This window comes from Pseudonaja textilis, chromosome 2, assembly GCF_049901715.1.
Source record: "Pseudonaja textilis isolate UNSWEBS1 chromosome 2, rPseTex1.2, whole genome shotgun sequence".
NCBI lineage: Eukaryota > Metazoa > Chordata > Lepidosauria > Squamata > Elapidae > Pseudonaja > Pseudonaja textilis.
Window position 1 is genome coordinate 248,802,227 of NC_141991.1, and position 27,596 is coordinate 248,829,822.

The 27,596-nt window shown below is 43.9% G+C and overlaps 1 protein-coding gene across 1 annotated transcript in view; it reads left to right on the top strand.

The window, feature by feature from the left end:
• PSTPIP2 (proline-serine-threonine phosphatase interacting protein 2) overlaps positions 1-27,596 on the top strand; it is a 47,253-nt gene that overhangs the window by 15,408 nt on the left and 4,249 nt on the right. The window contains exons 3-13 of the mRNA XM_087927549.1: positions 407-484; positions 2,388-2,422; positions 4,229-4,335; positions 8,892-8,954; positions 9,567-9,665; positions 12,197-12,242; positions 14,667-14,746; positions 17,872-17,970; positions 24,438-24,534; positions 26,072-26,150; positions 27,454-27,488. Coding sequence (XP_087783675.1) covers positions 407-484; positions 2,388-2,422; positions 4,229-4,335; positions 8,892-8,954; positions 9,567-9,665; positions 12,197-12,242; positions 14,667-14,746; positions 17,872-17,970; positions 24,438-24,534; positions 26,072-26,150; positions 27,454-27,488 — 818 coding nt within the window. The remainder of the gene's footprint in view (positions 1-406; positions 485-2,387; positions 2,423-4,228; positions 4,336-8,891; positions 8,955-9,566; positions 9,666-12,196; positions 12,243-14,666; positions 14,747-17,871; positions 17,971-24,437; positions 24,535-26,071; positions 26,151-27,453; positions 27,489-27,596) is intronic.

A 27,596-nucleotide genomic window follows, 5' to 3' on the forward strand; every position in this document is an offset into this window, starting at 1 on the left:
ACACACTATGGTGTTCAGCTTTGTTCGGGTATTTTCCCATGTCATTGTAGTTGTGCTTTTAAAACTGAAACGGCTGTGATAGTCTGACTCACAGACGAACACAATACAGAAGCCTGATGATGGCAGATGAGATTCTGCTGAGACGTTGCTACAACTTTAAAAGCACAACTACAATGATGTGGGAAAATACCCGAACAAAGCTGAATACCATACATGTAAGTACCCGCGAAAACTTAAGAATATGAATATATACATACATACATACATACATGTCTTGGAAGATTGTCTACATGTCTTGGAAGATTGTCTATTTTTGAGTTGAATTTCAGTAGCAGGATGAAACTACGGGTCAGAGGTCTTCACTTGGCTGAACCCTGAATTTTACGCCGATCTTTGTCTGTTTCAGGGCTTCTGTAGAAGAGAGATATGGGAAGGATCTGATCAACCTGTCACGGAAGAAACCCTGTGGGCAGACAGAGCTAAAGTAAGCATCCACTTGTTGGAGATGAAAACAGGGTTTGGAGAAATCTCTTAGCCATCATTCTCGGTCAAATACCACATTAGTCTCCTAGATTTCAGCTTGGCGATTTATCCCTAGTTTAAAAATAGTCTGGATGAACATCTAAAAATGGGAAGGAAAAATCCTACCTGACCCCCTTGCTTTGACGGTTTATTTATTTAATCTAACAATGACTCCCATGCCAATGGTTGCATCCATGATGCAGGAATGAATTCATAGGAAGCGTTGCCTGAAGTTCCCTTGCTGAGCAATTGCAGTTACTTAGCCATTTGTTCAGGTTGGCCCTATCTATGTGCGAGAGAGTCCTCCCTCCCAAGGGTTGAAAATCAGTTCCCAATTTGGTAGGAAAATGCAGTCACAGGAAGAGAGTTTGCCTTTGGCTTGGTGCGTGGCTACCAGTTCCCATCCATGACCATTTAGGGAGACAGATGACTTGATACAGAAGTGGGAGAAAGGAACAGCCCTTCTTGGTGGACTCTCTCTCTGTCCAGGACGTCTGACTTAACACGTGTCATTCCCTGGGATTTTTTTAACCATGACTTTGTCTAGGTCTATATCTTATCTCTGTCTCTATGTCTAATCTATATCTATATCTAATCTATATGTCTAATCTATATTTATATCTAATCTATATCTCTATATATCTATTATACTACATCTATATATCTAATATCTATTATATACCTACATATCTATATCTACTGTTTCCCCGAAAATACAACCTACCCTGAAAGTAAGCCCTAGCTTGATTTTTTACATGTGTGCCCAATATAAGCCATACCCCCCAAATAATCTAATCTATATCTAATCTGTCTCTATATTAAATTTCTATATCTATATCTACTGGTATATCTCTATCTCTAATCTCTGTCTAAATTATATTTCTTTCTCTTTCTCTTTTTCTCTTTCTCTTTCTCAATCTCTAACTTTAATTCTAATGCTAACTCTATCTCTATAGCTTGCTTTTATATGTATAAATAATTCAAGGCAGCAAAAATAACTAATTCTTCTTCCTCCTATTTTCCTCACAACAACAATCCTTTGAGGTGGGTTGGGCTGAGGGAGGGGGACTGACCCAAGGTCATCCAGTCAGTCTTCATGCCTAAGGCAGGACTAGAACTCACAGTCTCCTAGTGATTGGCTCCAAGTCACCCAGCTGGATTTCTTGCCTAAGGCAGGACTAGAACTCACCATCATTGTTACCAGGTTTCTAGCCCAATACCTTAGTCACTAGGCCAAACTGGTTTGATCTCAAAGCAGTCAGGGCATACCACGGTGAGCCTGTGAAGGGCAGCCATGTGGATTTCCCCGTTGTCTTAAGCAGCAACTTGTACCTCCTTTCATCCTTCAAACGCAGACAGGGATCCCACATTTGTTTTACAAGCGATTTGCATAAAATTAGAACGTGTTTTGCCTCTTCATGGTTTAGCCTTAGCGGATTGGGGGAACCCAACGGAGAAGGCATGCGACTGATCTGCCATGGGTTAGTGTGCATTGTACGAACTTGACCTGGGGCAAGAGGTACACAAGGTTTTTGTTCTTCTCACTGCCTGAATTAAACGTGTCTTCTGGATTTTGCATTTTGAGTGTCCTTTGAATGATTGAGAAACGTTGACTGGGCCGCCTAGGGAAATCACTAGCGAACAAGGAAAGAGAAGTTCAGAAATTTATCTGACTGTAGAGCTATGTTTTGAGTTTCACAACTTGCCTAATCAGGTGTTGAAATTGGACTAATTTCTGAAAACCTGCAGCAAAGTCTTGGGGTTGTTTTTTTTGTGTGTGTGTTTGTGTGTGTGTGTGTTTTATGGTGACATCAAAACAATTTCACGATTGCTCAACCTCATTGTCTGTTTTCCTTTCATTTTAGCACCCTCAGAAGAGCACTGGAGGTCTTCAAGCAACGTAAGTGTTACAAAAGTTGAACTTTGTTTGTGGGGAAATAACTCAGCTTTTCTGTGGATTTTCCCTGTGCATTAAGCTCCACATTCCATAATACCCGGATAAGGTGGTCACCATACATTCTGGTGGAGGGATAACATCGGTTGAGGTCCTGTATGGTAGAGACGGCAGATCAACATGGAGAACGTTAAGCTAGACAAACCAAAGAATTGACACTGTCCGGTGGTGGGATTCAATTTTTTTTTTACTACCTATTCTGTGCGTGTGGCTTGGTGGGCGTGGCTTGGTAGGCGGGCAAGGGAAGGATACTGTAAAATCCCCATTCCCTCCCCATCCCACTAACCTTCTTTCCAGCTCCATTCTCCTGTGCAGGGCAACCAAAGGAGACCCAGCCGATCAGCTGGGACTCAGGAGGCAGAGAATAGATGGGGGCGGGGCCAGTCAGAAAATTTCTCCTTATTTCCAGGTTGAATCTCTCCTTGCTCAGTTTCCGTCCATTATTCCTTGTTTGGCCTCCAGGTGCTTTGGAAAACAGGTCCTCTCCCCCTCAAATATTGGAAGACTGCTATCATGTCTCCCCTGGTCCTTCTCTTCACTAGTTGGCTTTCATGCCAAAGGCAGGGCTAGAACTCCTGGTAATTGGCCCAAAGTTACTCAATTGGCTTTCATGCTAAGGCAGGGGTCTTCAAACTCGACAGCTTTAAGACTTGTGGACTTCAACTCCCAGAATTCCTCCTCCAATCATGTTAGCTCAGGTATTCTGGGAGTTGAAGTCCACAAGTCTTAAACTTGCCAAGTTTGAAGAGCCTTGTGTGAGTCTGAAACTCACCATTTCCTGATGATTGGCCCAAAATCATCCAGCTGGCTTTCATACCCAAGGCAAGACTAGAACTCTCAGTCTCCTGGTGATGGCTGGCTGAGGAATTCTGGGAGTTGAAGTCTACAAGGCTTAAAGTTGCCAGGCCTGGATGTTCCTGCTGTAGAGTTTGAGGAACCCTTGTTCTCAGTCTGAGTCATTGGAAAGAAGCCAACATTTCAGGCTACGTTAAGACATGGAGCCTGAGAGTTTCCCACATTGCTAGATTATAATATAGTGACTGTCAGTAGCCATGAACTTCTGAGATAAGTCTTACTCATCTTCAGATAGAGTTAGTCATCAGGGTCATGCCCAGGGTGGGAAGCTGGAGGAATTTTCTTGACCTCAGAATGGGGAGCAGTCCATCTATATCTCAGAGGTCATAGGAAGAGTCATCATTTTCCTAGTATTTAATATCTGTAGAAGTTCTGGTAGTCCAAGACGGTGTGTTGGAAAGAGCGCAGCTCTGCTAAAACTAACTTAGAATAGAATACAACCGTGATGGCGAACCTATGGCATGCGTGTCGCAGGTGGCACATGGAGCCATTTGTGCGGGCATGTGAGCCTCAGCCAAATTTACCTGCACTGCGCATGCGCCTGCCTCCCAGCGGATTTTCCGCCTGTTTGAGGCCTTTTTTTGCCTGTGATGAAACGGGCCTGTTTTTCGGCCTCCAAAGGCTCCAGAGGCTTCCCTTGAGCCCCCGGGAGGATGAGTTTGACTTTGATTTAAAAGGTGTGAATCCAGCCATTGTGGTTTGTGGGACAGATTTATGCTCAAGTGTGAAATGTGAAGTTCGGTCATTGTAGCGTAAGGAATGGACCATCCTTAACTGAGCAAATTATGGCTTTGCACAAGGCACAAGTCTAGTTGTAAAATTTCTGCAACTGGTTTCTCATCTGTGAAATGATGAGAACAGTGGATTTCCTACCTGAGTTGATGTTCTTTCTCCTAGGAGTGGAGACTGTTGGCCAAGTCCATATGCAGCTAGCCCAGAATCTCAGGGAAGAAGCGAAGAAAATGGAGGATTTCAGAGAAAAACAAAAACTCCACCGTAAAAAGGTGAGGAATTGGGGAGAGGGAGGTATTGTTGGAAGAAAAATCCAGGTTCTGTTCCAAGTCGGGAATAAAATGGAAGGTGCTTAAGAAAGAAGGTTTATTGATGAGAGAACTAATCACAGCATGCAGTTCTGGGACAGCCGACAAAATGGCTGAATGCATAGATGGATCTTTATAGGTTTCTGGTGTTTTGGGTTTGAGATGCTCCAGGGGGTTGTACAATGTAGTGAGCCTTGTGTCTTTTGCTATTCTAAAGGTGGTGGGTAAATCCTGTCTATCCATATAAAAATACCAGTCACGCATCATTACAAAATCTCCCGAACTGTAAAGTGTACAAACTTGAAATTTGACACATATGTGTCTCTTGGCTTCTAGGTGTTCACTAAGAAAGGATTTTTTGAAATGACCATCAGAGCATTAGTATTTTATATATCATTTAAAAAGAAAACAATTTTATTTGGGTTTTCACAAGTATTTTGTGTATTATTATTAACATGCTCTCATGCTAAGGAGTTCTACTTATCCTTCGCGCCTGAAAATAAATCTGTTCCAATTGCAAAACACAAGCAGAGGAATTTCAGTTTTAGTTTCACAGCACCAAGCACTTTAGTACAGAACAGTTGAGCTAAGCCACACCCAGGCTCCTTGCTGTCTCCTTCTTGCTCACAATCCTGTTTCAGTTTCCATGTTTCCGTTTCCAAACACCCCTCAACTCTCTCACACACTGACAGGACGCTAGCCAGATGAATACTGATGGATGCTGGTAGGCAGAGGCACAATTTTTTCCCCTTATTTTCCTCCCCCAAAACTAAGCCCGACGACATAGTTTGGTAGCGAAGCACAGGTATAGAGCTAGTTATGTCCTAAAGGTCCTGTCCTGTTCTTCGAATTTGGGTGGGGCATGTAAATTCTTAATCCCATCATGTGGAGCTGTAGGTGTCCTGTTTATGAATAGATTGGTCCAGTCTTTCTTAATAGGTACAAAATATCCATCAGGCATCTGCTGGAGGCTGTTTTACTATGCAGGAAGACTGGAGCTGCTTTCTGCCTTTAAGAACATGTTTCTTCATTTTTCCTTTGCGTAAATATTCTATCCTGCCTCTCTTAATATTAAGAATGAGGAGTATTTAATCTGGGGAGGAAGGGGGGGCTTCTTACAGTATATTTCAGAATATCACCAATAAATCTGAATTGAAATTGTAGATTAGGTTGACAAGGCCTCCTTGGTTGAATGTGGTGGGTGACGACCAAGGTTGCTGGACAAATTCCCAGCCCTACCAGGGATTCATTCTATAGTATGGATCTCCAACCTTGGTAACTTTACGACTTGTGGACTTCAGCTCCCAGAATTCCTCAGCCAGGTCATCCTCTGAATAGTTATTCATCTATTCCAAGGGTCATCAACCTGGGTAACTTTATGCCTTGTGGACATGCTGGCTGAGGAATTCTGGGAGTTGAAGTCCACAAGTCGTAAAGTTACCAAGCCCCTTAAGACCAAGCTAAGATGACTACCTCATCAATGGACCAGTTTTCCAAATCTGATGTTCTCCTGAAATATTGGGAGTGCAAGACCAGAATTCCCAGCCAACAGTTCCCAATCCAATGTGTTCTGATCTAGGCTTCCTTAGAAAGCATAAGACACAATCTCAGTCCCAGCAGAGTCCTCTCTTATTTCCACGGCTGTGAATTACATTCATTCCACAAGGCTTCCCATACAGTCTTTCAGGGGAATGTTTATAAACGCCCACCCTTATCACACTTAGAATGCTGCCAGAGAACTAATTGAACTAACGCAGAGCAAGGCCAAACTTGACACAGAGTCAAACGGAACTTTTCTGAGCTTGAAACGACCAGACGAACTAATTGCTTCCTGCAAAAGCTCACGTCCTGTTCGCTCCTCTTTTATGCCCTGTGGGAGGGACCAATCATCTCCGCGGTGTGGCCTTATTCCCACGTCAGCCCTGAGTTCTTAATTGTGCCATTTTTTTGGCAGCTCTGCAAACGTGCAGGCTGGGAATCAGTTCCAGAAGCTCCCCTGCCTCTCTGCTGTCTGACTGTAAAGGCAGCTGCTGACTGCCAGCCTGCCCTGGCCCCATCTCTGCCTCTGATGCAGAGCCCTTGTCTGAGCCTTCCTCAGCCTCCAAGACTGAATAGAATAAAATAGAATAGAATAGCGCTTTTTACAATTTTGTAAACAACAAACTAAAAGACTCAAGGTCCATCCCACCCCTGATAGGACCTAATGGTAAAGACTGCAATGATGACACCATTAAAGCCAACATCTTTAACACATTCTTCGGCTCAGTATTTGTAAACAGCAATGGACATGCCCAGTATTTCCTAGCCGAACCACAGACAACTACAATGATCTAATACATATCGATTTTACAGAAGACAATGTTGAAAAAGCACTACACAATCTAAAACCATCTCTATCTATTGGACTGGATGGAATATTTGCCAGCTTCTTAAAAAAGCTATCCACTGCCATAGCTGAACCTCTAAGCATAATCTTTGAAAAATCTTTCAGGACCAGCTCCTTGCCAAACCTATGGTCACTAGCCACGGTCATCCCCATCTTCAAAAAGGGAGACCCCAGCCTAGATGAAAATTACAGACCAATCTCTTTACGCTGCGTCACCTGTAAAGTCATGGAATCAATTATTAACCAATCCTTCATCCTCCACTTAGAGACAAACAACCTACTCTCCAACAAACAATTTGGTTTCAGGAAAAAACTATCCTGTAATCTGCAACTCTTACACTGCAAAAACATATGGACTACACAACTCGATCAGGGCAAAGCAATAGACGCAATCTACATAGACTTCTGTAAGGCCTTTGATTCAGTGGTACATGACAAACTACTCCTAAAACTAAAGTCTTATGGTATCTTTGGACACCTATATAACTGGATAGAAGCATTCCTGTCAAACAGACAACAAATGGTCAAAATTGGGAGTGTCCTATCAAATTCTGTACCTGTCAATAGTGGCTGTGGGAGCTTCATCCCTAGAAGTTTTCAAGAAGAGACTGGACTGCCATCTGTCAGAAATGGCGTAGGGTCTCCTGCTTGGGCAGGGGGTTGGACTAGATGACCTACAAGGTCCCTTCCAAATCTGTCAATCTGTTCTGTTTACCTCTTACGGTGATTGCTTATGTTACATTTCAAAGTTCGGAATTAAAAGCTACCAAGTTTTAGTTTTTACTGTCGAAGGACGTCCCAGTGACTATTTCCCCCACCTCCTCCACCAGACAAAAGTTGAGTTTCTACCTAGCACAGGGTAACCAAATGTCTAAGCGAACTTACAAAGAAGAAACAGGACTATTACAGAAAATGTTCCATAGTGTATGGTGCTCTTTCTCAACCTTGATAGCTTTAAGAGGTGTGGAAGCCTCAGACTTCCTTAGCAAACATGGGTAGCTTGCCAGGGGTGAATTCCCATGACTGGGGAATTCTTGAACTCAGCAGTTCTTCAAGATGCCAACCAAGGTTGAGAAATGCTGCTTTACGGGAAGGAAACGAAAAAGAAACTCAGTGTAACTCAACAGATAGAACATAGTACCATAGGGTACTATGAAAGGGACCTCAGAGATCTTCTAGACCAACTCCCCCCTGAAGGCAAGAGACCTTATAGGCTAAAACCTATGAAGAAGGGTTGAAGGGTAGTCTAGTGAAGAGAAGAACTGGGCCTGGCTAGTCTAGTGAAGAGAAGGACCAGGGGAGACATGACAGGAGTCTTCCAATATTTGAGGGGCTGCCACAGAGAGGAAGGGGTCTAGCTATTTTTCAAGGCACCCAAAGGTCAGACAAGGAAGAATGGATGGAAACTGAATAAGGAAAGATATTCAATCTGGAAATAAGGAGAAATTTTCTGACAGTAAGAGCAATCAACCAATGGAACAGAAGTTGCCTTCAGAAGTTGTGGGAGTTATATCCCTGGAAACACTGTCCAACTATTTACAAAGTCTGCACTGCTATCACTGTTAATCTTCTCATCTCTCCTTATCATCCATCCCCTCCCACTTGTGACTGTATGACTGTAACTTTGTCGCTTGTATCCTTACGATGTATATTGACTGTTTCCTAGTACGATTTGATTGCTCACTGTACCCCATGACTATCATTAAGTGTTGTACCTTGTGATTCTTGATGAATGTATCTTTTCTTTTCATGTACACCAAGAATATTTGCACCAAGACAAATTCCTTGTGTGTCCAATCACACTTGGCCAATAAAAGAATTCTATTCTATTCCCTTAACAACCGTGGGAATAAAAAGCATTGGAAAACGGGGCAAAAGTCACTTAATTGCCTCAGCAATGGAAATTTTGCGCTCCGTTGCAATCCTAAAGTCAAGGATTCCTTGGAAGTTGAACGTCTCTAGGGTTAACAGAGAATTGTGCTTTGCAAGGTTAAAAATAAAAGAGTGGCTTTCCCTCCCCCCCCCCTCTATTCTTGATGTGCGGTCTTCTATTTTTAGAAGGGGGAAATGTTTTGCCTGGAAACAAAGTGTGTTTCTTGCATTTTTATTTATTTCTTCTTCTTCTTCTTCACAGATTGAACTAATAATGGACTCCATTCACAAAACCCGGAATCTGCAATACAAGAAGACCATAGAAGTGAGTGGTTCCTCCCTTCTGTTTATTAATAGACGGGGTCATCGCCTGTCCTGCTCAGCTGGCTCTGTGTTAGGGATACACCCTAGCAGAATCTGCACGGCAGTCAGGCAAAATATGTGAGATAAACGTTTTTGTAGCTTACACTCAGTAAAACAGATACATTGTGCTAGTTAAATAGTTTATTCCAGTAAGAGTTATAGCATAGTAAAAACAGTCCATATATCATTCACTAATCCAGTCCGTCCGGGGATTATTCAGTTGCAAAGTCCAGTGTCGAAAAAGAGGTCAGTAAACTTACAAATATCAGTCCAGTAATATATCTCCTCGCAGTAGAGATATGAAGAAGTCAAACCTCCTTTCTTCCTTCAACGTTTAGCAACTCAGCAGTAGGGAACACGCAGTTAGCAAACCATCAATCCATCAAACCATCAATCGTCAGCAGGTTCTCTTGCTCCCTCTTATGGCGGTTCACAACCGCACCCAAAATTACATGCTTTGCAGTTTAAAGTGACACACACCTAAACTTACAATCATAGTTTATATATATTATTTTACCCAAACTACCTTAGGTAACCTTGTTATTCCTAACACTCTGTTTCTGCCATTTCCCAGGCCAAGAGGCTCTATGAACAGCGATGCAGGGACAAAGACGAAGCAGAGCAAGCCGTTCATCGGAGCACCAACCTGGTTACACCGAAGCAGCAGGAGAAGGTAGAGGGGGGATCCACGCAGGCCAAGCTGAACATCTGAACAGCGTCCAGTAGGGTGTTGGGCTTCAAATCAAGGACCGTTTCGCCCCCCAAAATGTCCTGACTCAGCTCCCCAAATACGACAAACCCTTTGTCAACCCGTGAAGCATTCCTATGCCTGTTTCCGAGTTGCCATAAGAAGGAAGGGAGGATGGGGAAGGGCTGAAGGAGGAATGTGGCAGATGAAGGCCGGACGCACATTCCACACTTACCTTGTAGAGATTGTATCCTAGGCCAGTGGGCACCAACCCGTGAGCTGGGGATCACTGGTGGGTCGTGAGAAAATTTTGGTGGTCCGCAGAGAAATGTCCCCCCCAAAGCAATTAATCCAGGCTGCGTGGGAACACATGGCTGCACCGCCCACATAGCTCGTGGGAACACAAGGATTGCATCGCTTGCATTGCAAACAACACGAGGTAGTGAGGGGAGGAGGGGAAAGGGCAGAGCGGGGTCACTTGCCCCACTCGTCCCATAAGCCTGATCTGGCCAGTTCTTTCCGCTTCTTTCTGCTTTTGGCTGCACGCAGGAAAGCAGCAAAAGTCTTTCTTTCTCTCCCCAAACTCCACCAGAAATGAGTCTTTGGGACCCTGCAAGGCCTCCTGCTCCAAGAGGCTGCACCAGCACAATAAGTCTCACAAAGGCTCATTTCTGGTGGAGTTTGGGGAGAGAAAGAAAGACTTCTGCTGTTCTGCTGCTTTCCTTCCATGAAGCTAAAAGTCTCCCTCTCTCTTCCCCCTGAGAATGGAGCTGGAGACAGTATCCTGCGATCCCAAATAAAGAATGATCGATCAGTAGGGAAACGGGGTGGGGAATTTTCCTGCAGACTTTTTTGGGGGATTTTCCCAGGGTCTCTGGTCTGCGGGATTTAAAATTACGAGTTTAGTGGTCCCTCGGGCCCAAAAGGTTGGTGGCCCCTGGCCTAGGCTACTGGATCTTCTGCCCACAAAAATCCTTCATTGGAGAGTGCGATGGATGACATCCAGCCCCTGAACATGTTTCATTGGCGAATCTGATTTATGACACACCCACGGGGCTGGGGGGGGGGGGAAACAGGGTCCTAGGTGATAGTAAATTACGTGTCTCAGAGTTGGCTTCATACAGGGTTAGTGCCAGACATGTCGCTCCGAATAAATCTTTTGGATTCTTTTAAAGCTTGGCTCGAGGCTCATTATTTAGGGCAGTTGTCCGGAACCCTGACACCCTCTGTAGTTGAAGCAATGATTCCTTTAATAGGAGCGCCAGCAGCCCCATGCAAAAAGTTCCTCTTTCACCTCAGGCTATTTAAGTCTGTCCGGCAAGGAGATGGGTAGTTGTCTGCCACATCTATTCGTCTCTGCCCCCTGCCTCTTATCGCCAGAGCTAGGGTGGGGCTTTGTTAGCAGCAGTGGCTCTTCCGTCCCAAGGACCGGCCCATAGATTTCCCCTGCTCTCCTCTCCTCTGCCTTCTGTGCATTTGCACATCAGGCACTGGACCCAGCTGTTCCTCCTCTTCCTCCTCGACCACCTCCAGACCTGGGGGCTCTTGACTATCCATCTGAGGGCTGACGGACAGCCCAGGCTCTGCCTCTGTCTGTCTCCTCCAGCTCCAATCCCCTCCACCCCCCTTGGAGCTCTCAGGCTGTCTTGATGCTGACCCTGACTCCCACGCCTCCTCCTTCTCCGATTTGACTGTTGGAGGGGCCAGCGGCCAAGAGGCCTTCACACAAAATGGCATTTAGAGGTAGTCCTTGGGTCACAAGCCCTCTCTAAGTGGTTTAGCCTGCCCCCAAGAACCTGGGTCTTCATTTAACTGACCTCGAAAGGATGGAAGGCTGAGTCAACCTTGAGTCCCATCAGGATCGAACTCAGGCTGTGGGCAGTCTAAGCCTGCAATGCTGCACTTCAACTCCAGGTAGCCCTCAGCTTACAACAATTCCTTTAGTGACCGTTTGAAGTTATAACGGTACTGAAAAAAAAAAGGCGACCTAGGACCGTTTGTCGCACCCATGACTGTGGCAACAGCCTCCTGGTCACGTGATCAAAATTCAGAGGGTTGACTCATACTTATGACGGTTGCAGCATCTTGGGGTCACGCAATGCCCCTTTGCAACCTTCTGACAAGCCAAGTCAGTGTGGAAGCCAGATTCACTTAACAACCATGTCACTAACTTTACAGCTGTGGTGATTCGCTTAACAGATGTGGGAAGAAAGGGCATAAAACGGGGCAAAACTAACCATCTTCCTTAGCAGCAGACATTTTGGGCTCAATTGTAGTCATAAACTGAGGACTATTTGTATTTATATTATGCCCAATCCGGTTATAAGGGAGTCTTTATTTTTCCTATTAAAAAATAGAAGTAAGTCTTCTCTCTTTTTTTCCTCTTTTTCCTTTCCTTTCCTTTTTTCCTTTTCTCTCTTCTTTTCTTTCTCCTCCTCTCCCCTTTTCAGAATTAATATGTTCCCTGACTCTGTTATTTATCTTCCCCCAATTATTATTATTTTCTTCCTTTTCAGCTGTTTGTGAAACTCGCTCAGGCCAAATCTGCCTTGGAGGACTCAGGTGAGTCGTTCTTCCTCTGAAGAGAATTGGCAACTATCACACCGATTTCCACTTCTCGGTCTTAAAGGAAGACCAATTTAACGCACAGGGGACTGACACCAAGAGACTAGGATCACGTCACTTGTTAAACTAACATTACCCAACCTGATAGCTTCTAGATCCGTGATGGTGAACCTATGGCATACGTGCTGGAAGTTGCATGCAGAGCCATCTCTTCGGGCAGGGCATGCATGCTCGTTGATGTTCCAGAGTCTGGCGCATGCATGCACACCAGCCAGCTGGTCTTTGCATGTGCGTGCACACCAGAAACCTGAGTTTAGCATGTTATGTGAGTGGAGCTATTAAGGTTAATGATAGGAAGTTGGGGGGTCAGTCATTATCACAGCGTGTCCTGTGGGCCGGTCCGTGAGCTTAAGTCAAAATTTGATTTATTTGGGCCAAGCAATTGTGTGTGAATTCAGATCGAGGATTCATTATTTTGTGTGAACTCAGGCCGTATAGAATATAATTCCTTTTAAAAAAGGAATAGGTAGGAGTGAAAAGAGGAAGAAAATTGCCTAAAATGTATATAAATATAGACAGTTGAAGGAACTTCAACTCCATTGGTTAAATATCTTCTTCCTTGGTTTGAAGTTGGGAGTGGAAGCAAACCTTCATCTTCTTCAGAGAAAAGGTGAATCAACAAGAAACTCCGTTAGATTTTTCCAAATCCTTCCTAGGAATGATTTCGTTCGGATGATAAAAACTTTCTTGAGCAGGAGTTGGACTAGAAGAACTCCAAGGTCCCTTCCAGCCTTGTGAATCTTATGTTCTTTGAATCTTTAACATGGAGCAGATAGGAATTTCCAAATTCTACAAGAAAAATCCAGAAGGGAAACATTCATCCTCGATTAGCAGGACTTTTATTAAGACTTCAGTTTTTCTTGCTTATTTTTTTTTTAAATTGGATGTCAGCATTTCCTCAAAGGCACCCAAACCCCCCCCCTCCAAAATCTGCTCATAATGATGCCCTTTGCAAATTTTCAGCAAAAGTTCTGCTTTCAGATCTTGAAAGGACCAAGAAAATTATGCCTCATGCTATATTAGAATTAGAATAGAATAGAGCTGAAGGGACTTTGGAGGTCTTCTAGTCCAGCCCCCTGCTCAAGCAGGAGAACCGATACCATTACAGACAAGTGACTGTCCAGTCTCTTCTTAAAAACCTCCAGTGATGAAACACCCAAGATTTCTGGTGGCAAGCAGTTCCACTGGTTAATTGTCCTCACTGTTAGGAAGTTTCTCCTTAATTCCAGGTTGCTTCTCTCCTTGGTTAGTTCCCATCCATTGTTTCTTGTCCTGCCCTCTGGTGCTTTGGAGCAGGGGTTGCCAACCTTTTGGACTTCAGAGACCACCAGACTCATAATTTTAAATCCCGTGGACCGGAGACCCTGGGAAAATCCCCCCAAAAAGTCTGCAGGAAAATCCCCCACCCTGTTTTCCTACCGATCAATTGTTCTTTATTTGGGATCACAGCTCCATCCTCAGGGGGAAGGAGAGACTTTTGGCTTCATGCAAGGAAAGCAGTAGAAGCAGCAGAAGTCTTTCTTTCTCTCCCCCAAACTCCACCAGAAATGAGTTTTTGCTGGCACAGCCTCTTGGAGCAGGAGGCCTTGCAGGGTCCCAAAGACTCATTTCTGGTGGAGTTTGGGGGAGAGAAGGAAAGACTAGGTAGGGAATTTTCCTGCATTTTTGAGGGGATTTTCCCAGGGTCTCTGGTCTGCAGGATTTAAAATTATGAGTTTGGTAGTCCCTGAGGTCCAAAAGGTTGGCCGCCCCTGTTCTAGTCCAACCCCCCTGCCTAGGCAGGAAACCCTACACCAGACAAATGGTTATCCAACATCTTCTTAAAAACTTCCAGTGTTGGAGCATTCACAGCTTCTGGAGGCAAGTTGTTCCACTGATGAATTGTTCTCGCTGTCATGAAAATTTCTCCTTAGTTCTAGATTGCTTCTCTCTTGATTAGTTTCCATCCATTGGTTCTTGTTCTGTCTTTTGGTGCTTTGGAGAATAGCTTGACTCCCTCTTCTTTGTGGCAGCCCCTGAGATATTGGAAGACTGCTATCGTGTCACCCCTAGTCCTTCTTTTCATCAAACTAGACATACCCAGTTCCAGCAACCATTCTCTATATATTTTAGTCTCCTGTCATCTTTGTTGCTCTTCTCTGCACTCTTTCTAGAGTCTCAACATCTTTTTTTACTTCGTGGCGACCGAAACTGGATGCACTATCCCAAGTGTGACCTTACCAAGGCATTATAAAGTGTGGTATTAACACTTCACGTGATCTTGATTCCATCCCTCCGTTGATGCAGTTTAGGACTGTGTTAGCTTTTTTTGGCAGCTGCAGCACACAACTGGGTAACTTTATTGTTGCTTCCCATTTGCAGACAGGGTGTACCAGAACAACATCAACGCTCTGGAGAAGATCAGGGAAGAATGGCAGAACGAACACATCAAGGCTTGTGAGGTAAACGAAACACAACACCACCAAAAGTAAAGCAGAGACCTTGTTTCTCAGTGTGATGTTTAAAATGGAGGTGATAAGAGAAGTTCCCGAGATTTTTGCGTTCAAGTTTGGCAGGATTCCCCATTGTTTCTAGGTTCCCTTCTCTCTCTCCTTCTCTGTGTTGTTGTTGTTACAAAAAGTAAGATATTCAGCTGAACCAACAGTTTAGTTGCTGATTCAGCTACATGACTGGGTGTTTGGTAGAAACCTTTGTGGACGCAGCCTGTGATTTAACAGCTGCATGTAAAATACTTCCACAGAAGGGTATAGTTTATTTTGGAAAACCCAAAGATTTCCCTACGCAGCAGAGAAGAAGCCAACAGGCAGAAAGCCAAACAAGTTTAAGAAAGTGGATTTCCCCATCATCCATCTCAAATAGATCCTAGAATACAGTTTTAAAATAATTTTTAATATTTTTTTTGGTTATTGCTTCTCCCTTTTGGAATAGCATGGTCCCATACATTTTATTTATTTATATATCAAATTTGAAAACCAGCTAATTTCGGCAAAAAAAAAAAAACGCCCGTAGGAGAAAATACAGTAGATTCACCTTATTACTTGCTTAATATTTGCTCAAATATCGGAAGACTGCTATCATGTCGCTCTGAGTCCTTCTCATCATTAGACTAGACATACCTAATTATTACAACCATTCTTCTTATGGTTCAGCCTTAGTTCTTAATCTCTCAAAACCATCTTGAACAGTTGCAAGAACTGAGCATGGCTAGTCTAGTAAAGAGAAGGACCAGGGCAGACAGGATAGCAGTCTTCCAATATTTGAGGGGCTGCCACAGAGAGGAGGAAGGGGTCAAGCTATTTTCCAAGGCACCAGAAATCCAGACAAGGAATAATGGATGGAAACTGATCAAGGAAAGATTCAACCAGGGCTGGGTTTCTACTGGTTCTGTCCATCTCTGTAGAACTGGTAGCTCTGAAGAGCAGCAGACATAGAACCGGTTCTATGTCTGCAGATGTTTTTGCCCACCTGCCTACCCGGGCTCTTACCCGATCTTTATTTCCTGATTTTTCAACTTCAGCTGCCGAACGAGGCACAGCTGCAGTTAGAAAAGCGAGAAAAGAGGGCTGTTTCAAAGGCTGCTTCTCTGCAGGCAGCTGCTGATGACGATTTACAGGCGCGCGGCTCGCAGCCTGCAGGGAAGCTCGTAAATCCTGAACCGGTAGTTAACCCTGTTGTATCCCACCCCTGGATTCAACCTAGAAATAAGGAGAAATTTTCTGACGGTGAGAACGATCAACCAATGGAACAGAAGTTGCCTTCAGAAGTTGTAGGAGTTTTATCACTTGAGATTTTCAGGAAGAGATTGGACTGCTACATTTGTCAGAAATGGTGTAGGCAGGTCTCCTCCTTGGGTGGGGGGTTGGAATAGATGGCCTACAAGGTCCCTTCCAACTCTGTTTATCTGATTCTGATTCTATCTTTGTTGATCTTCTCTGCACTCTTTCTAGAGTCTCGCAGGAAACCTCATTCTATTATGGACAAGTGGTTGTCTAATCCGACAATTTCAGGAGGCAAGCCATTTCACCGATTAACTGTTCCCACTATCAGACAATTTCTCCTTAGTTCTCGGTTGGACTGCTTTTTGATACGTTTCCATTACTTCTTGTCCTGTCCTCAGGCGCTATGGAGAATAAATTGAATAAATCTCTCTTCCCCATGACAGCCCTTCAGATATTGGAAGGCTGCTGTCAGGTCACTTCTAAACTTCTCTTCATTAGGTTTAGACATACCTAGTTGCCTTAACCATTTATGGTATCTTTAGACCATTCATTCATCTTTAGACCAGAGGTGGGGAACTGGACCTGGCTAGTCTAGTGAAGAGAAGGACCAGGGGAGACAGGATAGCAGTCTTCCAATATCTGAGGGGCTGTCACAGAGAGGAGGAAGGGGTCAAGCTTTTTTCTAAAGCACCCAAAGGCCAGACAAGGAACAATGGATGGAAATTGATCAAGGAGAGATTCAACCTGGAAATAAGGAGAAATTTTCTGACAGGGAGAACAACCAACCAATGGAACAGAAGTTGCCTTCAGAAATTTTTGAAAGCTTCATCACTAGAAGTTTTCAAGAAGAGCCTGGACTGCCACCTGTCAGAAATGGTGTAGAGTCTGCTTAGGTGGGGGGGGGGGGTGTGTTGGACTAGATGACCTACGAGGTCCCTTCCAACCCTGTTCATCTGTGTCTGTGTCACTTTATAAGAGAATAGAATTCTTTAGAATTCTTTGTTGGCCAAGTGTGATTGGACACACAAGGAATTTGTCTTGGTGCAAATGCTCTCAGTGTACATAAAAGAAAAGATACATTCATCAAGAATCACAAGGTACAACACTTAATGATAGTCATAGGGTACAAAAAGTAATCAAATCATACTAGGAAACAATCAATATAAATCATAAGGATACAAGCGACAAAGTTACACTCATGGAGTCACAAGTGGGAGGGGGTGGGTGATAAGGAGGGATGAGAAGATTAATAGTAATAGTAGTGCAGACTTTGAAAATAGCTGGACAGTGTTGAGGAAATTATTTGCTTAGCAGAGTGATGGCGTTTGTGGGAAAAAATTGTTCTCGTGTCTAATTGTTCTGATGTGCAGTGCTCTATAGTGTTATCTTGAGGGAAGGAGTTGAAACAGTTTATGTCTGGGATGTGAGGAGTATGTAACTTGTGGACTTCAACTCCTAGAATTTCTGAGTCAGCATGAGGGAACTAAGGCCTCTTTATGACGTGTGGACTTCAACTCCCAGAATTCCTGAGTCAGCATGAGGGAACTATGGCCCCTTTCTGACCTGTGGACTTCAACTCCCAGAATTCCTGAACCAACTAACACTTCTCAATCCAAGAAGCTTCCTCAGTTCTATGGGATCCTTCCATTCCCCACCATCCAGTCATAGCTAAAGAAGCTTCTTGGATGAGAAGTGAAACGTCTTCAAAGCAAAACCAGAAAGTCCACTTGCCTCTCGAAAAACAACCCATGACCTGGATGAGTAAGATACTCCATAGATACTCGGACACAATAATGCTGCTTCTTTTGAGGAGTTCAATAGCTGATCTTCTTCTGTGTCTCCTGCAGTTCTTCGAGAGTCAAGAATGCGAGCGGATCAACTATTTTCGGAACGCTGTGTGGTTGCATGTCAACCAACTGTCGGAAGGTTGTGTCAAGAATGATGATGTAAGAAAGGAGCGTCAATTCCTACCTTCTGTAGATCGGGCATTGACAAACTTTTTTGGGATTGGTATTTTCAGGCTACACGGAAAGGAGTGCAGTGTCCTAGGGGTGGAGCTCTCGCCTCACAATCAGGAGGCTGTGAGTTCGATCCCGGGTAGAGGCAGATATTTCTCTCCCTGGGCACGATGAGAATATATCTGCTGAACAAAACTCCACATTGGCAACAGGAAGGGCATCCAGCCAGTAATCACTCCGCTCCATTCAGTTACCCAGATTCCATCCTGCGAGGGATTATGGGGTCATTCAAAGATGATGATTTTCAGATTACAGGTAGTCCTTGATTTATAACCATTGGTTTAATGCTTGTTCAGAGTTACAATGGCATTGAAGAAAAGTGGCATGCAATCCATCCTCACACTTATGACCACCGCAGCATGTGAACCATGCGGTCATTAAGCAAATCTGGCTTTCCCCACTGACTTTGCTTGTCAGAAGCTGGCTGGGAAGGCTGCCAATGGTGATCACATGACCCCAGGGACACTATGACGGTCGTAAATTCAGATGCCAAGCGCCTGAATTTTAATCCTGTGGCCCCCGGGGGATGTTGCAATCGTCGTAAGTGTGAAAAACGGTCATAAGTCCATTTTTTCAGTACCATTGTCATTTTGAACGGTCACTAAAACAAATGGTTGGAAGCGGAGTTCTAACCCTCTCTCCCCGTATCTGCTAGACTACCATAATTTATTCTATGTGAGCCTGCCCTTGAAGATGTACAGGTAGTCCTTCACTTAACGACCGCAATTGGGACTTGAACTTCCGTCATCAGTTGTTGCGGTTGTATGTTGAGTCGAATCAAGTTTTACAATCATCCGTGATGGTCAGAAATGTGAAGGATAGTTGTAAGTCATTTTTTTTCCCCAGGGCCCTGGCTTGTAACTTCAAACGGTCACTCAATGGATGGTTGTAAGTCGAGGACCACCCATGAAAGAGACAAGATTGAATACCAGGAACTGCCTTTTGGAAATTAAGATGAGGCCAAGCAGACTCCAGACTATGGATCTTGCTATTTGGCTCGTTCCCCAATTTTCTTTTGGGAAGGAGGGAAGGTTATTATAAATCAGATCTTAAGTTCTGTTCAGTTTGCCTGGAGTGTCCCCGAGGCAGAAAAATTGTAAATATAGATCAAACAAAGACTGGCGATATTTTTTTTTTTAAAAAAAGACCGAATCAAGTTCTTTCTCTTCCTTCTAGTATGTTTCTTTTTCCTGCACTCTACAGGTGAAACTCAAAAAATTAGAATATCGTGCAAAAATTCATTTATTTCAGTAATGCAACTTAAAAGGTGAACCTAATATATGAGATAGACTCATTACATGCAAAGCAAGATAGTTCAAGCCGTGATGTGTCATAATTGAGATAATTAGGGCTTACAGCTCATGAAAACCCCAAATCCACAATCTCAGAAAATTAGAATATTGGGAAAAGGGTCGATATTCTAGGCTCAAAGTGTCCCACTCTAATCAGCTAATTAAGCCATAACACCTGCAAAGGGTTCCTGAGCCTTTAAATGGTCTCTCAGTCTGGTTCAGTAGGAATCACAATCATGGGAAAGACTGCTGACCTGACAGTTGTGCAGAAAACCATCACTGACACCCTCCAGAAGGAGGGAAAGCCTCAAAAGGTAATTGCAAAAGAAGTTGGATGTTTCCAAAGTGCTGTATCAAAGCACATTAACAGAAAGTTATGTGGAAAGGAAAAGTGTGGAAAAAAAGGTGCACAAGCAGCAGGGATGACCGCAGCCTGGAGAGGATTGTCAGGAAAAGGCCATTCAAAAGTGTTGGGACTTTCACAAGGAGTGGACTGAGGCTGGAGTCAGTGCATCAAGAGCCACCACACACGGACGGATCCTGGACATGGGCTTCAAGTGTCGTATTCCTCTTGTCAAGCCGCTCCTGAACAACAAACAACGTCAGAAGCGTCTTACCTGGGCTAAAGAAAAACAGAACTGGTCTGTTGCTCAGTGGTCCAAAGTCCTCTTTTCTGATGAAAGCAACTTTTGCATCTTATTTGGAAACCAAGGACCCAGAGTCTGGAGGAAGACTGGAGAGCCACACACCACAAGATGCTTGAAGTCCAGTGTGAAGTGTCCACAGTCTTTGTTGATTTGGGGTCATGTCATCTGCTGGTGTTGGTCCACTGTGCTTCATTAAGTCCAGGGTCAACACAGCCATCTACCAGGAGATTTTGGAGCACTTCATGCTTCCTTCCACAGATGAGCGTTATGGGAATGCTGACTTCATTTTCCAGCAGGACTTGGCACCTGCCCATACTGCCAAAAGCACCAAAACCTGGTTCAACGACTGTGGGATTACTGTGCTTGATTGGCCAGTAAACTCGCCTGACCTGAACCCCATAGAGAATTTATGGGGCATTGCCAAGAGAAAGATGAGAGACATGAGACCAAACAGAAGAGCTGAAGGCCGCTATTGAAGCATCCTGGTCTTCCATAACACCTCAGCAGTGCCACAGGCTGATAGCTTCCATGCCACGCCACATTGAGGCAGTAATTGCTGCAAAAGGGGCCCAAACCAAGTACTGAGTACATGCTTATACTTTTCAGAGGTCCGATATTGTTCTATGTACAATCCTTGTTTTATCGATTGCAGGTAATATTCTAATTTTCTGAGATTGTGGATTTGGGGTTTTCATGAGCTGTAAGCCATCATCATCACAATTATGACAAATCATGGCTTGAACTATCTTGCTTTGTCTATCTCATATATTAGTTTCACCTTTTAAGTTGCATTACTGAAATAAATGAACTTTTGCACGATATTCTAATTTTTCGAGTTTTATCTGTATGTCTGCTGTGGTTTCCCTTTTGATCAGAACAATAGCTCTAAAAAAAAGAGGAAATATCAGCATTTTATTTATTTATTTATCCAGTTTTCTGATTTCGGGGGTTCCCCTCTCCTAAAGTCTAATCAATGAATCCAGCGATTGGTTATATCTTATCATTTTGGTTACGTCTAATGTATTTGGAGATATCATTGCTTCTATTGCTGAAAGCCAACCAGGTATTTTGATGTAGTGTTTTTATTTTATTCTATCCGCAACCTGTAGTCATGCGTCCCTAATAAGATGGTTTTGAAAGTGTGAGTGTGTTTTGTTCTTTTCCTCCCACAAAAAGGTGTGCCATCCTATTTGTAGGTCATGTCCTTCTAAAGTTAATATTCTCTTATTATTTATTTATCCAGTTTTTCTGATTTGGGGGGGTTCCCCTCTCCTAAAATCTAATCAACTAATCAAGGAGAGATCCAACCTAGAACTAAGGGGAAATTTCCTGGCGGTGAGAACAATTAACCAGTGGAACAACTTGCCACCAGAAGTTATGTGTGCCCCATCACTGGAGGTTTTTAAGAAGAGATTGGACAACCACCTGTCTGAAATGATAAGGCAGTGGTGGCAAACCTTTTTTTGGCTCCTGTGCCGATAATCGCGCTCACGCTCGCGTGTCAGCACCCAGAAGGCAATACGTGCTGCTCCTCCCACACCCCCTGCACCTGTGCGCACGACCCCCCCGCAGCATGCTGTGCATCTGCGCATGCATGTGTGATCCCCTTGCCGCATGCTGAGTGTCTGCACATGTGCGTGCGATTACCCCATGTGCCATCCATCTGTGCATGCACCTGCAACCCCCAGCATGCGGTACGCATCTCGGCACATGCATGTGTGTCTCCCACGCACCCCTGCCCCATGCATGCGCCCCAGATACCTGACAATCAGCTGTTGGGCGGCACTGGCATGCGCGCACATGCACAGTGAGGCTCTTCCAGGCAAGCTCTCACATGCTGGGGGAAATGGCTCTGCGTGCCACTTCTGGCATGCGTGGCCTAGGTTCTCCATCATGGGTATAGGGTTTCCTGCTTGAGCAGGGGGTTGGTCTAGAAGACCTCCAAGGTCCCTTCCAACTCTGTTATTCTGTTAGAATCTCTTAGGAGTTCTATTGGGGCAATAAGCAGGAGGTCATAATTAAGGTTCAGGTAGATGCGTGTCCTCCACCCAACCCCCAACAGGACCAAGAGCAGCTTATAGGTAGTCCTCGACTTACAACCATTTGTTTGGTGACCGTTCAAAGTTACAACAGCACTGGAAAAAAAAAAGGATTATTTTTCACACTTAAAATAATTCCAGCATCCCGAGGATCACATGATCCAAATTCAGGCACTTGGGAACTGACTCATATTTATGATGGTTGCTGTGTCCCAGGGATACATGATCCCCTTTTTGCGACCTTTTAACAAGCAAAGTCATCGTGGGTACATGTTGTTTATCTCTAGGTGCCTGTTGATGGCCGATTTCTCTGAGTGTTTTATTGTTGCTTTATGTTCACATCTTCAAATTCTCAGCCCAACCTTAAGTGAAAGCTGATCCACTTAACGACCGTGCCGCTAACTTATCAAAGGCAGCGACTCACCTAAATAATAAGTGGCAAGAAAGATCATAAGATGGAGCAAAATTCGCTGAACCACTGCATTGTTTAGCAACGGAAATGTTGGCTTCGGTTGTGGTCGTAAGTTGAGGACTACCTGTAGCTGGGTGGAGACCCAACCATAACTTTGAACAGTCACTAAGCAGCCAGTCATAAGTCGAGGACTACCTCGACAGGAGAAGATGTGCTGGAGTTTATTAAAAACTCCTCAGAAGTTGAAGAAATTGGCGTGATGTGAATATTCAGTTCAGAGATGGTTTTGATCGGAATTCTGAATTGATGCTTAAAAAAAAGAGCTATATAAAGAACATCAGAATACCGTGAACCAATATCTACCGTATTTCCCCATGTATAAGCACCCCCTTTGTATAAGCCACCCCCCCAATTTTTGGACTGTGAAGTTTTGAAAAAAATATTTTATTAGAGAAACAAGTTATGAAGAAAGAAAATTTACAAAGAAACAAAATTCGACGTCTAGATCTACAACTTGGTCATGACGCCGAAAGCGGTGCGGCGACGCTAGCAATCCACGCATCGGAACGAGAGTAGGAACGAAGCATTCAGGCCGATGCCTAGCGTATGCATTTCTATCGCGTACTCGCACTCGTAATCGTATCATCACGTACAATTTTTACAAAAAAGTATAGCATACTGCTGGAAAACCAGTTTATTCCTACTTTATTATTTTATGCATTTTTCACGTATAAAAAGTGTACCTGCTTTGTATATGCCACCCCCCTACTTTTTGGGCTTGAAAATTTTGGAAAAAAGGGGTGGCTTATACATGGGGAAATATGGTATTAGAGGTCTTCAATGCTGTGCTTGAGGAAGGGAAAATACCAAAATCTTGGAGAGAGGCCCATACAGTGTTGATTAGAAAAGAAGGTGCAGGTCAGACAAGAATTCAAAATTATAGGCCAATCTCTCTCTTAAATACAGATTATAAAATATCTTACTACGATCATAGCTGAAAGATTTAAAAATTATTTAAATGAATTCACACATAGCGATCAAAACGGCTTCCTCCCAAATAGACAAACAAAATATAATGTGAGAATAGTCTTAGATGCCCTTGAATTCTATGAAGAACACAACAATCGACAGGCAGCCTTATTATTTCTAGACGCCCCCCTTCCCCCCAAAATGATTTAAAGTTCTGAATTGAATTGTATAGCTCTGAATTGATCCAGATACATTTGCAGGAACATTTCCCTTCCTCCCTGAATTCGGTTACTTCTCCAAAAACATATCAAAATTTTGAAAACAAAGTTTTCTGAACTGAGTCATGAAATTTATTCTGTTCTGTTCCATTCCATTTCTAGTCCTAGTACCATTTCCATTTCTATTTCCAATTCAGTTTCCATTTCTATTTCCAATTCTATTTCCATTTCCATTCCATAGATGATCTGTTGTAATGACGAGGCAGTCGAGTTGTTGGATCATGAACAATTGAATCAGGATCCTTCCTCTTTATTGGAGTCTAGTCTTGCATTTATATACACATTTTTAGTTATCCTCCATCATTGGTTAACTTTGGTTACTGCTTACTGCTTAACTTTCGTTACTGTTGAGCACAGTAATTAATACAATTAATTATCTCTAGTTAAAGTCTAACGTATGTTTACTTCCTCTTTCTAATCCTCCTTTAGATGAGTGACTTTGTTTACCTGAGTTGTGTTTGCTTGGAAACATTCTTTTTCTGAGGTTTGCCATCCCAGATTGGAACATTCCTGCAATTACAACTCTACAATGATCCAAATTGGATTTTTTTCCGATGAAGGAATTGTTCCTCCAAAAGAGAAATAAAAAAACCACAAAGATTTTTCTTCCAAAAGCGACCGCTTGTGTGTAAGCACAAGATGTGTGCCTGCCGTTTCTTACCTCCTGCTTCTCCTCCATTTTGATTCGGGAACGTAGAAGCGATTCGGGGCATGCCATTTTCCTGCCACTAAAAGCAACCTTCTCTCCCCTATGACAGAACTACGAAGAGATCCGCAAAGCCCTCGAGCAGTGCAGCATCGGGAACGACATCGAGTGTTTTGTACATATTCGCAAGACCGGCAACCTCCCTCCAGGTAAAGAGATGGATGCCCGAGATCTCCGTTTCAAACGGTGCTCAATTCCAGTCTTTAAAACACGGTTCTGTAAAGGAATTTGGAGGTGATTTGGGAGAAGGGAGGGGAAAAGTATAAGAGATTCGTGGAAGAGGAAGAAAAGATGACAGTCCAGAGCTAGAAAGGAGCACGAGAAAGAAACTCTAGGTAACCCTGTCTTGATTTTCTTTAGCATAAGAGGTGATAATGAGAAACTTGGACGGGCTTTCAAGTTTCTGTTATTATACCCGACTGCAACCCCAGAATCCTTCTGTGCCTCCTCCTTGATCTGGTTTGAACTCAAAGGCTGATATCAATTTTAAACATTTGGGTCTCACTGCTTCCTCTTACTCCACTCCACTTCATTTTTTCTGGCTGTACAGCAAATTATATAGCAAAATTCATAATCGGGGTAGTTATATCCATCCATATAACAGTCAATACAGCAGCTTCACAAGCTCTACAATACTCCCAAGTCCCCTGTTTAAGGGTTAAGACACTAAGCTAGAAACCAGGAGACTGTGAGTTCCAGTCCCGCCTTAGGCATGAAAGCCATCTGGGTGACTTTGGGCCAATCGCTGGGAGACTGTGAGTTCTAGCCCGCCTTAGGCATGAAAGCCATCTGGGTGACTTTGGGCCAATCACCAGGAGACTGTGAGTTCTAGTCCCGCCTTAGGAATGAAAGCCATCTGGGTGACTTTGGGCCAATCACCAGGAGACTGTGAGTTCTAGTCCCGCCTTAGGCATGAAAGCCATCTGGGTGACTTTGAGCCAATCACCAGGAGACTGTGAGTTCTAGCCCCGCCTTAGGCATGAAAGCCATCTGGGTGACTTTGGGCCAATCACCAGGAGACTGTGAGTTCTAGCCCCGCCTTAGGCATGAAAGCCATCTGGGTGACTTTGGGCCAATCACCAGGAGACTGTGAGTTCTAGTCCCGCCTTAGGCATGAAAGCCATCTGGGTGACTTTGGGCCAATCACCAGGAGACTGTGAGTTCTAGTCCCGCCTTAGGCATGAAAGCCATCTGGGTGACTTTGGGCCAATCACCAGGAGACTGTGAGTTCTAGCCCCGCCTTAGGCATGAAAGCCAGCTAGGTGACTTTGGGCCAATCACCAGGAGACTGTGAGTTCTAGTCCTGCCTTAGGCATGAAAGTCAGCAAAATGACCTTGGGCCGATCACTCACTCTCAGCCCAACCAACTCGGAGGGTTCTTAGGGAGAAAATTAGAGGAAGGTATATTGTAAATTGTTATATTTCCTGCCTTGAGTTATTCATACAAACAATAAAACTGTGTTATAAACAAATACGTATCTAGGACCATGTTTTGCTAGAAAAAGTACGTAAGTCAGAAGGGGCTACTCCTACAAACCCCACAATACTTCTCTCCACTGGCTCAGAAATCTAAGAATTGTAATCTCAGCATCAGAAAGTAACATATCCCACCCAATGTGGGCCAATGTTAGTTGAGAAACAGGTTGTTGCTTCTTTCAATTTTTTTTTGCTTTCTGCTTTTTGCAGTTCCTATAGTCTATGAAAATTATTATAACACAGAGAGGAAAACCGGGCCTAGAAGAAGCCAAGTTCCAGTGCCCGGCACGTAAGAATGAAAAAGCACATGTTATTTTTTTCGTTAAAGCTAATGTGGTTCTTTTCAGTTTATTTACTTAGTTGCGTTATGCTAACCTCATAGACAAGAATAATGATATTATTATTGAATTAAAAATGCACTGATCCTTGACTTATGTCTACAAACTGCTTCCTTTGAGCAATTTAATAGTCCCATAAAAAAGTAGCCAAAATGCCTATTGTCATATTACAGGTAGTCTGTGACTTACGACCATTCATGCAGTGGTTTTTGGTCACGCGATCGGACTTTGGTCATGTGATCAGAGTTGAGATGCTTGGCAACTGACTCACATTTATGACGGTTGCTTTGTCCCGGGGTCATGTAATCCCCCTTTGTGACCTTCTGATAAGCCAGTGTCACAGTGGGGGAAGCTGTTCTGACCTAAGCATCACAAAATCACGAAGCAGATTCCTCGTCCGGACAAAACCTCTTTTATTTAGGCTAATGTGAATTCCTCTCATTCACATCCAGCAAAGTCCCGGCAAACAGTCTTTCAAGAGTGATTTACAAGCACAGACCTTTATCAGGCTTGGAGAGTTGCCAGGCCAATAGCTTCCAAATGCCACGCTGTAGCAGCAATCACTTGGCAAGAAGTCAGGAACAAATCTTTACCCCAATTAAACGAACTAATTGTCTCCTGCAAACCCCACGCCCCTTTCCCTCCTCTTTATTCTGTATAGGAGGGGCCATTCACTATCCACCTGTGCCTTTACTCCTGAGTCAACCTTGTTCCTTAACTCTTCCTTTCTCCTGGCAACTCTGTGCATGCGCACATTGGGAACAGGCTCCAGCTGTTCTTCTTCCTCACTGATCTCTGACTCTGAAGGCAGCTGATAACTGGCCCTGGCCCCATCTCTGCCTCCGATGCAGAGCCCTCATCAGAGCCTTCCCCAGACTCCAGGACTGGTCCACGTTCTTCCCCAACCTCCTCACTGTCCGTGTCTGCCGCCAGCTCTGCTGGCAGGCCACAACAGAAGCCAGAACCCAACAACCATGTGACTAACTTAACAACTGCAGGGGTCACTGAACAGCCGTGGCAAGAAAGGTTGTAAAATGGAGTTAAGCTTGCTTAGCAATTGTCTTGCTTTGAGACAGAAATTTGGGGCCCAACTGGGGTCGTAATTGGAGGGCTGCCTGTATTTGGGGTGGGTATCATATCCTCTGTTGAGGCTTGCTTGAGAGTTAGCTGTGTTGACTCGGCCTAAACCAAGTTGCCTGAAGGTAGTCTGAAATTGGGTTGGATCAATTTACCTGCATCTTTTCTCCCCTGCAGGAGACCCCAGATGCCCATCCCTTCCAGCGAACCAGGTGAGTACACCTGGCACTCTCTCGGGCCTGCCATCTTTTGCAAACTGGGGGACCACGAATGGAGAACTTTGAAGCAGAATTCTGGCCTTGTTAAAAATGGAAATTGAG